At 51.9% G+C, this 16,031-nt stretch overlaps 1 protein-coding gene across 1 annotated transcript in view; it reads right to left on the bottom strand.

Moving 5' to 3' along the window:
* Positions 1–1,150: 1,150 nt before the first annotated feature.
* VWA5B1 (von Willebrand factor A domain containing 5B1) overlaps positions 1,151–16,031 on the bottom strand; it is a 68,313-nt gene continuing 53,432 nt past the window's right edge. The window contains exons 17-22 of the mRNA XM_043445866.1: positions 14,817–14,954; positions 10,409–10,537; positions 8,207–8,275; positions 7,332–7,401; positions 6,338–6,455; positions 1,151–4,805 (exon numbers count right to left, since the gene is read on the bottom strand). Of these exons, the coding sequence (XP_043301801.1) occupies positions 4,311–4,805; positions 6,338–6,455; positions 7,332–7,401; positions 8,207–8,275; positions 10,409–10,537; positions 14,817–14,954 (1,019 nt within the window). The 3' untranslated portion in view covers positions 1,151–4,310. The remainder of the gene's footprint in view (positions 4,806–6,337; positions 6,456–7,331; positions 7,402–8,206; positions 8,276–10,408; positions 10,538–14,816; positions 14,955–16,031) is intronic.

Genomic DNA, 16,031 nt, shown 5'->3' with positions numbered 1-16,031 from the left:
TCTCAAGAGACCCCTCCAAATAAGGGTAGGAACAAAACCCAGGGCAAGTCAGGATTTAGAGGAAACTTCCAGAGGCCTTTCTGGAAGCAGGAAGAGGAGAGGAGGAACCTGGCTTTCTCAAACATCTGAGAAGCAGAAGAAAACCCAGCAGCTAGTTTGGGAATCAACCACTCTTATCATCAGTCACAGAAGTGGAGGACAGTCAGTGACACTGGTTTGGTCCACAGGCAAGGGACAGGCTGGGAAACCATAAGTACTAGCTGGAAACTGATGCTATTTATTTCCAAGTCCAGTTTAAGTCTGCCTATGTGAGGGGCCCAGTTTTCCTGGGATCTGGAGTTGGTCTCCTCGGGTGAGGGGGTCTCAGAGAGAGGGCTCTGCCTCTGTGTGTAGCAGCAGGTTGGACCCTTGAAGCAGGGACGACTCCTACTTCACCGGACAAGGAGGCCCCCAGCTGTTACAGTCAGCTTTACCCCCCCACACACTAATGAGAAAGCAAGCTAGGGCCATCTTCAGGGCCAATGGGGCCTGAGGCCACACCCGCAGGTGGCAGGACCACAGGGAGGGGCGTGGCCTGTCAAGACACACCCACCTGGATTGCCAGGAAGTGAGGAGACCATTCACAGAGGAGACATCTTTCAAATGCTTCTCTCCAACCTCCAAAAAGAACAGGAGCACCGCACTGCCCCATTGCGTCTGGCAAACAGTAGGCTTTCAATAAAGGCTTTTTATGGTGACTGCAGCCATGAAATTAAAAGATGCTTGCTCCTTGGAAGAAAAGTTATGACCAACCTAGACAGCATATTAAAAAGCAGAGACATTACTTTGCCAACAAAGGTCCATCAAGTCAAAGCTATGGTTTTTCCAGTAGTCATGTATGGATGTGAAAAAATTGATGCTTTTGAACTGTTGTGTTGGAGGGGACTCTTGAGAGTCCCTTGGACTGCAAGGAGATCCAACCAGTCCATCCTAAAGGAAATCAGTCCTGAATATTCATTGGAAGGACTGATGCTGAAGGTTCAATACTTTGGCCACCTGATGTGAAGAACTGACTCATTTGAAAAGACCCTGATGCTGGGAAAGATAGAAAGCAGGAGAAGGGGACGACAGAGGATGAGATGGTTGGATGGCATCACTGACTCAAGGGACATGAGTTTGAGTAAACTCTGGGAGTTGGTGATGCACAGGGAGGCCTGGCGTGCTGCAGTCCATGGGGTCACAAAGAGTTGGACACGACTGAGCGACTGAACTGAACTGAAAGACTTTTTGAATGTCAGTGCCTGAAGAACCTGAAGGGAGATCTAGCAGCATGTTCCCAACTAAATAACCTGGGGAGAGAGACCCGAATCACCTCCTGGAGACTGACAATGCATACTTATACATTTATGGGACTGAGTTGCCCTGACTTGAAGAAATCTGTTTTCTTAGTACTTCGCTAACATATTTGCCTGCTGGACAGTTTCTCATGAATTGCTAATTCGCCTATCCACCAAGAAATAGCGCTGGAAATGCTGAGCTAGTGCCACCTCCTCCTCCTCCAAAGGGTGAAATGGGGCCCAGAGGAAGTGGGCAACTTGCCAGAAGTCACACGGCACACTAGTGGTGGAGCTTAGAACGACACTTAAATCCCCCAGCTTTCAGCTCCGCGTTCTTTTGAGCTGTACCATTAAGCATTTGTATCCTCCTGATTCTTGAGCCAGGCAGGACATAAATGACCTTCTGCATGACCTAGAAAGCAAGGGCCAGGTTAACAAAGAATCCAGATTAATCCACATCAATCCTGATTACAGGGGCAATGGTTCATCTACACAAGACCTTTTGTACTATTTACCTAAGGTTCTTCCCTCTTCCTTAGAACTAGTCCCTTTGGTCCTTTGCTTGGCAATCCTGGAGGCAGATTTCTGAGACCCGTGTCATGTCAATACCACTGGAGTTCTTTAAACAAAGTCTCTTATCCAGATGTCCCCCAAAGCCCTTGGGTTATCTGAAGTCAAGGAGGATTTGTTCTTCTGCATCTTTGGGTGCTGGGTAGGGGAAGTGGTAAGTGCAGAGGTCAGCAACTTGCTTGTGCATCAAAGCTGTCCAGGGCTCCAGCAGCTGCTCCTGGGGCAGGGTCTGCGGTGGCTCCCTGCTGGGCTTCTCAGTTCCTCCTTCCAGGGGTCTCACAGCACTGGTTTTACACTGGGCAGGTACTGGACCACCTGAGCCCAGGTCTTTGTCCGCACTGAGCTTAGAGACCCAGAAGCAGGCTAACAGGAAGCTGGACAGCCCCGTCCCAAGCTGGTTATGGTGGAGGGGGAAAGAGGCCCAGAAAGCACACGGGACTTGTTCAAGGTCACACAGACAAGCACGTCAAGGTCACCATCTCAGAGGTGGAGAATCTGGGACTGTCAGAGCAGGAGAAAGCCCCTGCTTCCTGGCTCCAGGGCACCCCTAGAGGGGAAGCCACTTGCCCAAACTAGTGCCAGGCATTTCAGCTCTCAGTCTGACAGTAGTTCCATTCACGGGGGATGGCACGCCCGTCCTCCTTCCCCTGAAGCTGGGGCTGCTGGCTGCATTGGTGACGAGGTCCGGAGCTAGCTCCCAGCCCTCCATCCCTCTTCGGGTGGGTGACTGCCTGGCTGGGTTCTTCCCCAGCGGGCAGGTCTGAAGCACAACAGCCAGCCAAGCAGCAGATGGGACCTGATGTGAAATCTCCAGCCCCGTCCCCGCCCTGGGGAGTGTGTCACCAGTTTCTAGGTGAGAGCCTCGAAGGGCGGGTGAGGTGAGAGCCGGCCTGGAAGACCTTGAAGCCCAGCAGGAGGACAGGGCAGGGCTCTGCAACGGGATGGGGGCGGGCAGGGCGGGGCACCACCACCTGAGTGGGCTGCCTTTTCTCCAGGTGCGATGGGTGTCCTGCTGACCCCGCTGTCTCTCTCCCCCCTTGAGACCGGGCACTGGGTCTTTGTGGGGCTTCGTGAAGGGGTCTGATCCGTGGGGTCATCCAGATGAAGGGGGACATCTGGCAAGGGGAGGCTGCGCGCCAGGGTCCTGGGCCAGAAGGGACCACTTGGTGAGAAGAGATTAAGGCCTTGGAGAGTGGGGTGGGCAAGGGTGTGGACTCAGCCTGGGGTCTCAAGCTGGTGGGCTTCCCGGGTGAGGTCCAGACCCACCCCCAAGGGAGTCTGCAGGCAGAGGTGACTGGGCACGGGCCATGGGGGAATCCCAGGCTGGGACACACCTGTCCCCACGGCGGGCCTGAGAGAGGGAAGTTCCCAGGGGCTCTCTGCTTGGAAGCTTCAAGAGTCTTTCACTTCACTGACTAAATCGCGGCCCCCCAGCTGAAGCCAGCATCCCCAAACGCACTGCAGCCAAGCATGGGGCTCTGTTGCAAAGAAGGCCCCTCTCTCCCTCACCGCGTGCTATGGCAAGAGAAGGCCTCCACTATCCCAGAATGCAGCTGACACCGGGTGCCTCTCTAGCCCCTCAGGACAAGTGGATAGAGCTTGCATTACGTCTTTCCGGAAAGTGTATATCGATTACTTAAGGAGTTCTCTGACTTCTCCACTGACTTCTGTGACCATGGCTCTTCTTTTGGGACTGGTTTTGCACAGAATGTGGCTTTATGCTAAACCTCAGCTTGCAGGGAATCTTCCCTTGTCCTCTTTTTAAATAGGAATTCACAATCTGCAGACCAACACTAAAATATAGGAAGGGCTTCCAAGCCAAAATAAAAGTTCCCCGGGTGACTGTCGTAAAGTCCTGGGGAGGATGGTTCTCCAGGCAGTTTGTTGGTGGGATTTAGGGTCCTGGACTGTCACCGTGGAGTCAAGGGCCTGTCCCAGAATGCAGCTGGCGGAGGTGGTCTCCCCCTGCCTAGATGCAAGCTTGCAGGTCTGGTTACTTTCAGGTTTTGGGTCTGTTTATCCATCCTTTACCTGGGTCGGGGGTCGGGGGTGCTCCTCCTCCAGAGAGAACTGAGATTTAAACTGTATGTAGTCTTTCCCCAACCCCCAGCGACAGTCAATTCCGTGGCTCCCCGGAAGTCCAGGCAGAAAGGAATCTGGACATTCTTGAGACCTAGTCCAACTCCCTCCCCTCGCCCACTTCTTTACGGGTGGGGACGCTGAGGCCCAGAAAGGAGGCGGGGCTGGTCTAAAGTCACACAGGTGGGTGGTAGCAAAGCTGGCGTTGAATCCAGGCCTCCCGATCGCCAGTCTGGGACTCCTTCTAGCAACAGTATATTGGCTGTAGTTCTCAGGAGTGCCGCTTACCAGGCCCACGGGGCTCCCCTCCCTCTCCCACGCCACCCCAGCCTCCCCAGCGCCCCCCTACACGTAATTCGGGTTATAGCAGAGCATATTGAACTCCAGGTTCTCGTCCCAGTGCCTCAGGAGCACGAAGAGCTGGCGGGCGGCAGCCTTGAGCGTGTCCTGCGTGCGGCCCTCGGGCACCTCCTGCTGTTCCAGCCACGAGCTGGCCTTGGCGGCCACCAGCTCCCACTCGACGAAGTAGGAGGCGGAGCTGTGCTCCAGCCATGCCAGCGCCACCACGGTGGCCCACAGCTTCCCCACGTGCTCCGCCACCGCCCTGGGCTCCTGGCCCGGCCTGCCCTCGGCCAGGGGCTCCTGGGAGAGGCCGTCGTGGGAGGGGTGCGGGGGCGCGGGGCTGGCGCACGGCTGGGGGCTCGGGGGCTGGCGGGCGGTGAGCGACACCCGGTGGCAGGTGAAGGGCGAGGTCCACTTGAGCTTTTCCATGGGGACGCGGACGGCCTCGCAGAAGGCTTGGTTGAGCAGGAAGGCCCCGGAGGCCCGCTGCAGAGACACCTGTGTGTGTGTAGGGGGAAGCCCCTCAGTGGGCCTCACGCTGTTCAGCCCCCGGAGCCCCAGGCCACGGCCGAGCCTGGGCGCATGGAGCGCACCTCTTCCCCTCCCCCAGCCAGCTCGCCCTCCCCACCCATGGGATTTGCGGGACCCCCAGACCAGCTGGGCATCGCCGCATCTTATCCCGCTGGTGCTCACACTGATGGCTGTCCCAAGTCCAGCTCAACGTCTTCACTCCAAACCTGCCTCTTGTCCTGGGCAGCTGGACCCGCCTCAGCCCCTGGGACCATCCACTGTGGTCCAGGCAGCTCACCACCAGCTTCCTCCCTCCGCCTCCATTGGTTTCCGAGTCCCAGTGAGCCCACTCTCTAGACGGCTCTGCAGCCCGCCGTCTGCCACTTCATGCTGTCCCTGACTCTCCTTACCTTCCCTGTCCGCCCACCCCCACCCCATCCTTTCCGCGTCCTGAGGGGTCTCTGTAAGGCACAGGCACATCACTCTTTGGAGGCCATCCACGCGGTAGTTTCAGTTTTCTTCCGGGATAAATCCAAGCTATAATCCCCAGAGCTCTGTTTGTGCTGGACTCTTTCCCGTCCCCACCATTCCCCGGCCCCCAGACACCCTCTCTCCTCTGTAAACTGCCAGCCACAACTCCTTGCCCTTCAGAAGCAGTGCTTAACCGTGGTATCCTTCCAGAAGCCACGCCTCATGTCTCCCCATCCTCAAGCCTGGAGTCGGTGTCTCCTCCTTCCCTCATTCTCCCCCCAGACCCCGTGTCTCCCGTCATGGCACCCAGCGGTCAGAGCTGCCTGGTTCCTTTGAGATGTCCCCACTAGACTCTGAGCGACTGGAGCTCAGAGACGGCCCTCACCTGCTTCAAGGTTATCTCCCAGGGTCTAGCACGGTGCCTGACTCAACACATCGTTGTGACTGCACGCCTCCTGCTCTATTGTCCGGGATGTTTGCAGACTCCAAGTGACCATAAGCACTTGGGTGTGCAGGGGCTGGGACAGGGCAGGGAAGCTCCCACCATCTCCATCTTTCCAGCACCTTCTTTCCCCAACTTTGCTGAGCCCCAGATGTGGCAAGACCAGGCTCCCTCGCTCCTCAGTTCAGAGGTACTCACTCCTGGCCGGGGCTCCTCACCCTGCCCTGCAGGCTGGCGTGTCTGCAGAGCCACTTGCTAAACACGGTGTACGTCCCTGGGGTGTTCTTTTTACTCGCTGGTGACTCATTTCAAGCCTTTTTTTTTTTTTTTTTTTTAACGTATTGAAAAACAGACACACATGGGTGGTGGAGTAGGACGAAAAATCCCCGGGAATTTTTGAAGCCAAGACAGCAGATTGCAAAGAACGGCTGTGGTGGTGACACTGGGTTTTAGCAGCCCTCCTCCACCCCCGGGGGAGGCCCGGGCACACTCCTCCGCTCCGCTGCTGTGTGGGCAGGGAGGTCTAGGTCTTCCCTTTGTGGAGACGGAGGGGTGGGTAGCCCCTCCGCTGCGTGTGGGGCTGAGGTCTGGGGTCTAGGGCACTCACCAGCGGGATGTAGTCAGAGCTCTGGTTCCCTGGGGCTGAGTCTGGAGTCTTGGTCAGTGGTTTGCCCAGGAAGCCCTTGGCTGCTCGTGTCAACAGCCTAGACTTGTTGAGACTCAACCTGTATGGGAAGAAATGAGGAGTGACCACCGCCGTCCCAGGGGTGTCCCTGGTCCCCCCACCCCTCCCAGAGGCCCCGCGACAGCCTCTGAAAGTCCCGGCCAGAAGGGGCCTGACCGATGATCTCCTCCTTTGACAGCGGGGGAAACTGAGGCCCAGGAAGTGTGTCTCCCTGAGGCTACTGCTCGAGTGAGGGTCGAGGTAGTACTCTTTTTAGGACCCTCTTTATTTAAAAAAGAAATGTTTTTAATTGGAGGATAATTGCTCTACAATGCCATGCTGGTTTCTGCCACACGTCAACATGAATCAGCCACAGGCATCCATCTGTCCCCTCCCACCCGAGGGCTTCCCAGGTAGCACAAGTGGTGGAGAACCCGCCTGCCAATGCGGGGTCATAAGAGACGCGGGTTCGATCCTGGGTGGGGAAGACCCCTCACTGGAGGAAATGGCAAACCACTCCAGTGTTCCTGCCTGGAGAATCCCATGGACAGGGGAGCCTGGCGGGCTACAGTCCATGGGGCTGCAGAGAGTCAGACACGGCTGAGTACACACACACCTCTCTCTTGACCCTCCATCCCATCCCAGGACCCTCTTTTGACAGCATGTTCTTGGTCAGCCCGGTGGCCAGCCCTCCCGGGGGGACCTGCATTTGTAAAGAGACCGTGGAGGTGTGGGAAGGGAACCTGGGGCCGGGGGAGGCTTCAGCAGTGTTGACACCTGAAGATGGTGCTGTCTCTGGGCAAGGGTCCTTCCTGCCACCCTTCAAAGTGTTTATGTTTGTGCGGCCGTCAGGCTGGGCTCTGGCCCCCCAAACCAGGGACAGTCCCCTGAAAATGGGTGGCGGTAGAGGGATCCCCCAGTGGAAATCCCCACGTACCTGGATCCAAAGAGAGTGTCTGAGGCCTTCAAGGAAGAAAGGGTGTTGGTGGTCAAACCTCGCAGGGGACCTGGAGAGCCACAGAACGAAGATTAGGACCTGAGAGATGACCTTGTCCCACTGCTCACCGCCCCGCTGGGGAAACCGCTGGGGAAACAGAGTCCCAGAGAGGGGCGGGGGCTTGCCTATACGCCTAGGGATCCCAGCTAAGGATGACGCTGCAGGGCTGTTTCTGACCCAGTGGGCGTGGGGAGGGGTGAAAGATGTGGGTTCCTGGGTAAAGAAGCAGCCCTCCAAGTCCCCTTGGCTGGCGGCGCTTGCATTTTCTGGAAGTTTACCTGTGGGGACAGTGACAGCTGCAGGTCAACCCCCGCCTCAGCGCCAAGCAGGGACACTGACTTTCTTCTATGGGCACACTGCTAGAAGATTCTCGGCAGAGTGATGTGGGAGACTGGTCCTTCAGCTGGGAATTGGGAGGCCTGATTCCTGGCCTAACTCTGTCACCAACTTGCTGTGTGACCTTGGGCAAGTCATTCCACCTCCTCGGAGTCTCCGTTTCCTTCCTCTAAAGCTTTAATACTATGGATCATGCATGGAGCTGTTTGGAGACTAAAAGAACCACCAAGGACTTTGTTGGGTTAAGACACTCTCTCGGCCCAAAGATCAGTTACTATTTTAACTCAAGGGAGAGCTGGCAGGGACTACCCTGGTGTGGTCCAGTGGCTAATACTCTGCACTCCCCAGGCAAGGGGCCCCCGGGTTCCATCCTTAGTCAGGGAACTAGATCCTAGGTGCTGCAACTAAGACCTGGCACAGCCAAGTAGGTAAATAAATATCAAAATAAAAAAGGGAGCTCCGGCAGACGGCACGCTTACCTTCAGGAGGAGCGTACTTCTCGCGGGCTATGTTCTCACCAAAGGGCGCCGGGGCGCTTTCCTCCAGGTCTACAACAGAGAAGCCAGTGAGGCCTGAGCTACCTGGCCCTCCCCCTCACACCTCCCAGACCCCCGAGGAGGATGCTGGTCGGAATTCACGGTACCTGGCGGGGGGACTGGGAGAGCAATGTCCGGGTTCCCATCCTGCTTGGATGGGTCTTCACCTCCCAGAGATACCGCCATGGCTGCACCACAAGAGTTGGACACACCTGGGTTCCCATCCCAACCCTCCCAATAGGGTAGCTGTGTGACCCCAGGGAAAGTTACTTCCTTTATGAGCTTCAATTGCAAACTGGGGCTAATAGTATGGCTTGGTGTTGTTGTAAGGATTAGATGAGATAATATACAGATAGTGCTCAGTGCCTGGCCTGTGGTACGTAATCCATAAAACCCCGAGCTATGGACTCAGCAGGTTAGTGGGAGCAGGTTAGAGGCCTGAGCGTGGTGGCTGGAGGTGGTGGGGGCGGGGGAGGTAGGTTCATGTCAGCTCTTCAGGAGGCACCAAACATGGGATTGACTTGTCAGAGGGCTCTGAGCCTCAGTTTCCCCATCTGTAAAATGGGATACTGATCGCACATATTGTTTATTCAAAATGTGTACTGGGGAGATTATTCTTATGATTATTATTTAACAGCTGGAGAGTGATGGCAATGTACTATTCAGGAATGATCCAAGTTACGGGAAAGACTTCACGCACAGATGTGTTCTGCCGAGCCTCTGTCTCCCCTCTGAGACTATTAGCAGCTCTTTGAGGGCAAGAAGCTCTGTTTACTGCTGGGTGGCTGTGGGCGGTGGGGTAAGGTGAGCACAAAAAAAGAGTGAACCAGTGGCTGAATGACGGAAGCAACCAGCAGGCAAAGAACATGGTGGTTAATTAATCTCACGGACTCTGGAGCCAGACAGGGCTTGTTCACATCTTGGCTCTATTGTGCCTCTGCTGTGTGCCTTGTGTAAGTCACTTAACCACTCTGAGCCTCAGTTTCCTCGTCTCTTAATGTGGAAAATGAAAGAAACTCTCTCAGATGGGTGTGAAGAGTCACGGATAATTAAAGTAGTGCTGAGCACCTAGAAAACCCTTGGTGAGTGTTAGGCATTCCTTCCTTGAGGAGGGAAAGGGAGGGAAGGGCATGGGGTAGACTAATAAGAGTTTGGAAATCATGCACACCGGGTATGAATTAGAAGACAATAAGAAAAGGAGGGATTTGTGATTTTGATGGAAGTCATGGGCCACCAAGAGCTGAGCTACAGAGGATGGGAAGGGTAGACCAGAAGTTTCTTCTAGACGGGGAGCCCAGTGTGACTTGGGGGTAGAGCAGGCTCCCCTTGGAGGCTCTGAGGGACCAAGGACTTGGCGAAACTCCTTAATCTCTGAGGAAACCCTCGGATTTTCACCCCCTCTCATACTATTCCTTTTTGAACCCCTCAATGTCTGTGAGCACTTTCTAATCCCTCACATACAACAGGGCTATTGTCCGGGTGTTGGGGCTAGCAGCCAGGTAGGACCTCTGATGTCCTTCCCACGCGCAGAAGAAGGCAGGAGATGCTCAGGGCACATGTGAGGGCACGGAGAAAGGGGTTAGGATGGGTGCAGCGGTTAGGCTGTCTTTAGCGGGACAAAAAGACACACAGACCTCCAGGACACAGGCTATCCTGGGAATGTGTGCAAGATCGCCAAATGATCAAATCATGGATCTTCAGGGACCCAAGCTTCGGGCACAATGAAATTTGGTGATGGTTGAAAGGAAGCTTTTCGGGAATCCTAGAGTAAGCAGACGGTGGGACCTGAACAGATGGAACTGCCTTTTCCCTTGACTTTTAGGTTTCCTGGCATTCAGGGCCTGGGAGGACTCAGGGGTTGGAAGCAGGGACAGCCACTGGGGTCGCTGGACCTTGAAAGGGGAGAGCTGGAGTGTGGTGTGACATGTGGGCAGGGAGGCCAGTCTGTTTTCTGGTTCCCGGTGGCACACCTGGGCCGTGCTCAGCCCCTCTGCCCGTCTCAGACCTCAGAGTATTTAGGAAGTCTGGCCTTGCTCTGGCCCCATAAGGCCCAGAGTGGAGACTCAGAGAGAGTCCGTCATGGCTTCAGACAGGAGGGTGCAGTGACCCGGAGGCCTAGACTTCAGAAACCGAGGCAGTTCTTACTTAGATTCTGATATTTGCTGTCCCCTGCAGCTGAGTCTTCTCCAAGCATGGTCTGGGAGCGCCCGAAACCAGAAGTGCCCTTCCACTGTCGAGTCAGGACCCGAGAGCTGACCATCCGCAAAGCAGCACCTTCGGGAGGACACGGAGAAGGTGGTCAGGTGGGTACAACTGTGCTAGACTTTTGTCTTGTCCCCAGGGTTTCCCTGGTGGATCAGATGGTAAAGAAACTGCCTGCAATGCAGGAGACCTGGGCTTGATCCCTGGGTTGGGAAGATCCCCTGGAGGAGGAAATGGCAACCCTTTCCAGTATTCTTGCCTGGAAAATCCCATGGACAGAGGAGCCTGGTGGGCTACGGTCCATGGGGGTTGCAAAAAGTCAGACATGACTGAGCGACTGACAAGTTCAAGGCTGGCAGGAATGGTTCTAGCTTCAGCCTGTCAATTATCTAAAAGGAGGAAGGCATTGCAGAAGGCAAGACCATGAGCTTTGGAGCCAGAATGACCTGGGTTTGAATCCCAGCCCCATCTCTTACTAGCTGGATGGAGTGCTGACCACTCTGAGTCTCAATGTCTTTACCTGGAAAATGGGGATAATAATACTCACCTTGCCAGGTAAGTACTATTGCTGAGATAATGTTCAGAAAGCAGCAGTGTTGGTTAGAAAAGGTTGGTTTTCTCAGAAGCACCCCATTTCCCTTCCTCCCAGTGTGCCATCTCAGAAACTGAGGTCTCAGTTTCCCCCTCCCCAGATCATCACCAGCACATCCCAGAGCATCACCATCAGGGATGAAGCTACAACACCAGACAGGATGTTTTGGGGAACTCCATTCTTGGAGAACACGAATTTGTAAGTTGTTCCTAAAAATGAAGAGTTCTACTGAAGAATAAATTTTGAAGAAGTTTCATACTGTTAGTTGCTCAGTTGTGTATGACTCTTTGCAACCCCATGGATTGGGGGCCACCATGCTCCTCTCTCCATGGGATTTTCCAGGCAAGAGTACCAGAGTGGGTTGCCATTCCCTTCTCCAGGGGATCTCCCCAACCCAGGGATCAAACTTGGGTCTCCCACATTGGAGGCAGACTCTTTACCATCAGAGCCACTAGGGAAGCTTTATTGACTGTGTCAAAGCCTTTGACTGTGTGGATCACAACAAACTGTGGATTTTTCTTAAAGAGATGGGAATACCAGATCACTTTACCTGCCTCCTGAGAAATCTCTATGCAGGTCAAAAAGCAACAGTTAGTATTGGACATGGAACAATGGACTGGTTCCAAATTGGCAAAGGACTGCAACAAGGCTGCATATTATCACCTTGCTTATTTAACTTCTATGCAGAGTACATCATGCAAAATGCCAGGCTGGATAAAGCACAACTGGAATCAAGATTGAGGGGAGAAATATCAATAACCTCAGATATGCGGATGACACCAAACTTATGGCAGAAAGCGAAGAGGAACTAAAGAGCCTTTTGATGAAACTGAAAGAGGTGTGAAAGCCGTGAAAGAGGAGTGAAAAAGCTGGCTTAAAACTCAACATTCAAAAAACGAAGATACAACATCCAGTCCCATCACTTCATGGCAAATAGAAAGGGGAAACAATGGGAACAGTGAGAGACTTAATTTTCTTGGGCTCCAAAATCACTGCAGATGGGGACTGCAGCTGTGAAATTAAAGGACACTTGCTCCTTGGAAGAAAAGCCATGACCAACTTAGACAGCATATTAAAAAGCAGAGACATTATTTTGCCAACAAATGTCCATCTAAGTCAAGGCTTTGGTTTTTCCAGTGGTCATGCATGGATGTGAGAATTGGACTGTAAAGAAAGCTGAGTGCCAAAGAATTGATGCTTTTGAACTGTGGTGCTGGAGAAGACTCTTGAGAGTCCCTTGGACTGCAAGGCGATCCAACCAGTCCATCCTGAAGGAAATCAGTTCTGAATATTCGTAGGAAGGACTGATGCTGAAGCTGAAGCTCCAATACTTTGGCCCCTGATGTGAACAACTGATTCCTTAGAAAAGACCCTGACACTGGGAAAGATTAAAGGCAGGAGGAGAAGGGGACGTCAGAGGATGAGATGGTTGGGTGGCGTCACCGACTCAACGGACATGAGTTTGAACAAGCTCTGGAAGTTGGTGATGGACAGGGAGGCCTGGTGTGCTGCGGTCCACGGGGAAGCGTTGGACACGACTGAGGGGCTGAACGGAACTCACACTCACTCACACTAGTCCAGTCTCTGGGCCTCTTGATGTATGCTCGCACCCTAAAGGCTCTGAGAAGTCCTGCAGTAAAGAAAACTTTTGAGCTTTATTTAAGCCAGTGGTTGGGAAATGTTTTCCCCCAATCTGATATTTCCTATCTTTTGTGCTGAGTGGCCATTAACAGGACACAAAACTGGAGTTCCAGTTTCCTGGAACACACTTTGGGAAGTGATGATCCAGACCTCAGGGGCTGTGAGACTTGGGTTAAGACACACGCCTGGTCCCTAAAACTCCCAGGCTGTTTTTTTTAGCTATAGAGGCTAAAAAATGGTCAGAGATGAGTGGGAGTGGGTGAACATCACTCAGGGCGACAGTGCCCAGTGGGTGAGAAGGCCAGTGAGTGACAGCTTTGGTGGCTGGTCAGAGTCTGAAACCATAGGAAGGGAGGCAGAGAGGGAGGGAGTGAGGGAGGGAGGGAATATTGAATATTTTGGTGCCATCGACTTTTAAAAAGCAGGGCAGAGGGGCAAGAGGAATGAGAAAAGGTGTATTTTATTTCCAAATACAATTCTGTCAAGAGGTCTGCTTTAAAAAGAAAAGGCTGCTGCAAAGGACAGGAAATGAAATTTAGGAAAGAAAAAGTACACAGAGTTTATAAACCTATGAAAAGTTTTCAACAAAGAAGCTAAAGAAATTCCCCAAAGATACTTTCTTCCTCTCTCAGATTGTAGGTTTAGAAAGATAAACAATTTTCAGTGTTGGTGAGAATGGATAACACAGGATAACCTCTGAAGGCAGGGCTAGTTTGATAGCTTATGTTACAATAATTTAAGATGGGTCAGGACTTCCCTGGTGGTTCAGTGGTTAAGAATTCATGCTTCCATTGTAGGGGGCATGGTGTTTGATCCCTGGTTGGGGAACTAAGATCCCACAGGCCCATGCAGAGCGGTCAAAAGATTTTTTTTTTTTTTAAAGGGCCAATCCTTTGATATGCAATCTTAGTTCTGAATGTGAATTAACCCTGAGGAGATAACCAGACCATGTACAAAGATGTCCTTGGCAGCATAATTTACAATACTCAAAAGGGGGAACAAACAGAAGGTTTAATAATAATAGCGTCAGTCGCTCAGTCATGTCTGACTCTTTGTGACCCCATGGACTGTCGCCCACTAGGCTCCTCTGTCCACGGAATTTTCCAGGCAAGAATACTGGAGTCAGTTGCCATTTCCTACTCCAGGGGATCTTCCTGACCCAGGGATTGAACCCATGTCTCTTGCATCTCCTGCATTAGCCGACAGCTTCTTTACCACTGGAATTGTTACTATTAAAATGAAAAGTGGAAACATATTTCCCACACCCGGAGTTTGTAAGATATAGCACATATGGGTATGATTCAATTCATGCAAAATGATCTATCTTTTGGTTTCTCTGCATGTAGATACTCATAGAAGTCTGGAAGGATGATCACACCAAGGGGGTAATTCGTACTCATTTCGGGATGACTGTCAGTTCCAGGCACTTTTATGTGGTTAATGTCTTTCTATATTTTTATTTATTTTCCACTGAAGTGTAGTTGATTTACAATGTTGTCCTAGTTTCAGGTATACAGCGAAGTGATTCAGTTGTACATAGTATATCATTGCATTTAGGTTATTATGAAATGTTGAGTATAGTTCCCTATGCTATACAGTAGGTCCTTACTGTTCACCTATTTCATATACAGTAATGTGTATCTGTTAATCCCCCACTTCCCCCCTTGAGAACCATAAGTTTGTTTTCTATGTCTGTGGGTCTGTTTCTGTCTTGAAAATAAGTTCATATGTATCATTTTTTTGTAGATTCTACATATAAGTGATGGCACATGATATCTGCCTTTCTCTGTCTGGCTTACTTCATTTCTTACCATCACCTCGATGTCCATCCACGTCTTTCTATATTTTAGCATTTTCTACAGTGATACATACCAAATGGAAAAGAGACAATAAAATCAAATTCATTTAGTAGGAAAAAAGGGAGTGGGATGGTTGTGCAGCCCTCTGCAGAGCAGTAGGCTGGGGGCTTGTGAGCCCCCCACCCCCTGGCGGTCAGACCCTCTCCCTGGGGCTTTTTCGCTTCTAGGCCTTTCCCTGCACCCCTTCCCACCGGTCTAGGCTCCTCTGCAGCCCAGCCCCCTCCTCTGGCCCACTGGGAGGACCCTGCCTCTGCCTTACCGGCGTTGGGGTACCCCACCACGGTGGGCAGGTAGCGGCTCTTGTTTATGTCCACGGGCACGAAGGCCGTGTACTTGCTGATGATGTTGCAGGCCTTGCTGGCGTGCACGGCATTCACCTGGTAGCGGCGGCTGGTCCCTGCAGGAGGAGAAGCCGAGGTCACTGTGCGCACTCGGAAAGGCCTCCCTCCACAGAGGGCTGGAAGGAGGGCTAGGTCGGTGGTCCCATCTTCGGAATTCAATCAGGCCTTACAATTAAGGAGCTACCAACTTGCCATTAAGCACATTAAAAAAATTAACTCTCAGAATTATTGAAACCTCCACCATCATTTCATAAAATAAGGCTATTTTAATGTAAAAGAGGTAAGATAGCTAATAAAATGACAGTTACTTTCCTTAAATAACTTTAGTGTTATTAAAAAAACCCCGAATCTCTGTGTTGGCAGTATTTTCTACTTTCATTTTGCAGCTGTGTGCTGAGAATCTTTCTGCAGGATTTCACAGGTCCCCTGGCTGCATGGGGACATAGATCTGCCTCATAGAGACAAGCCAGAAAGGGGGAGTGGGGGGCACAGGGTGACACAGCAAGTTAGGAATGGACCTGAGATCAGAACTCAGGATGGCCTGACCCCAAAGTTCAGACTCTTCCTACTGAGCAAGTGAGGAGTCTTCTTGGCATGAATGATGGACAAATGTCCTGTAAACTATAAGGAAAAGTGCTCATGGGAAAAAAAAAATAACATATACGAAACTACAAATAATATAAAACAAAAACCATGTAGTATTATTATATAAACAAGGCATATATTATAACAAATAATAGAAATATTCTCTATGTATATCTGTATCTGTTCTCCAAATGCACCTCATCAAGAGCTCAGCAATCACTTTCTTGAAAGTTTGCCCCAGTTCCTGGAGTAAATAAGCCTCCCCATCATCCCTGTTATACAGTTGCTTGGATTCCTGTGTTTCTTCTTAATAACATTAGGACAAATTGGTCCTGAATATTCATTGGAAGGACTGATGCTGAAGTTGAAGCTCCAATATTTTGGCCATCTGATGCACAGAACTGACTCACTGGAAAAGACCCTGATGCTTGGAAAGATTGAAGGCGGGAGAAGGGGACGACAGAGGATGAGATGGATGAGATGCATTCAATTAATGGTGTGTGTAACTATTTGATTCATGTCAGCCAGTCTCCAAGCTAGTCTGTGTC

Source organism: Cervus canadensis, chromosome 24 (genome assembly GCF_019320065.1).
Source record: "Cervus canadensis isolate Bull #8, Minnesota chromosome 24, ASM1932006v1, whole genome shotgun sequence".
Classification (NCBI taxonomy): Eukaryota; Metazoa; Chordata; class Mammalia; order Artiodactyla; family Cervidae; genus Cervus; species Cervus canadensis.
The sequence above is the reverse complement of the archived record's forward strand: the minus strand, read 5'-3'. Positions and strand labels throughout refer to the sequence as shown.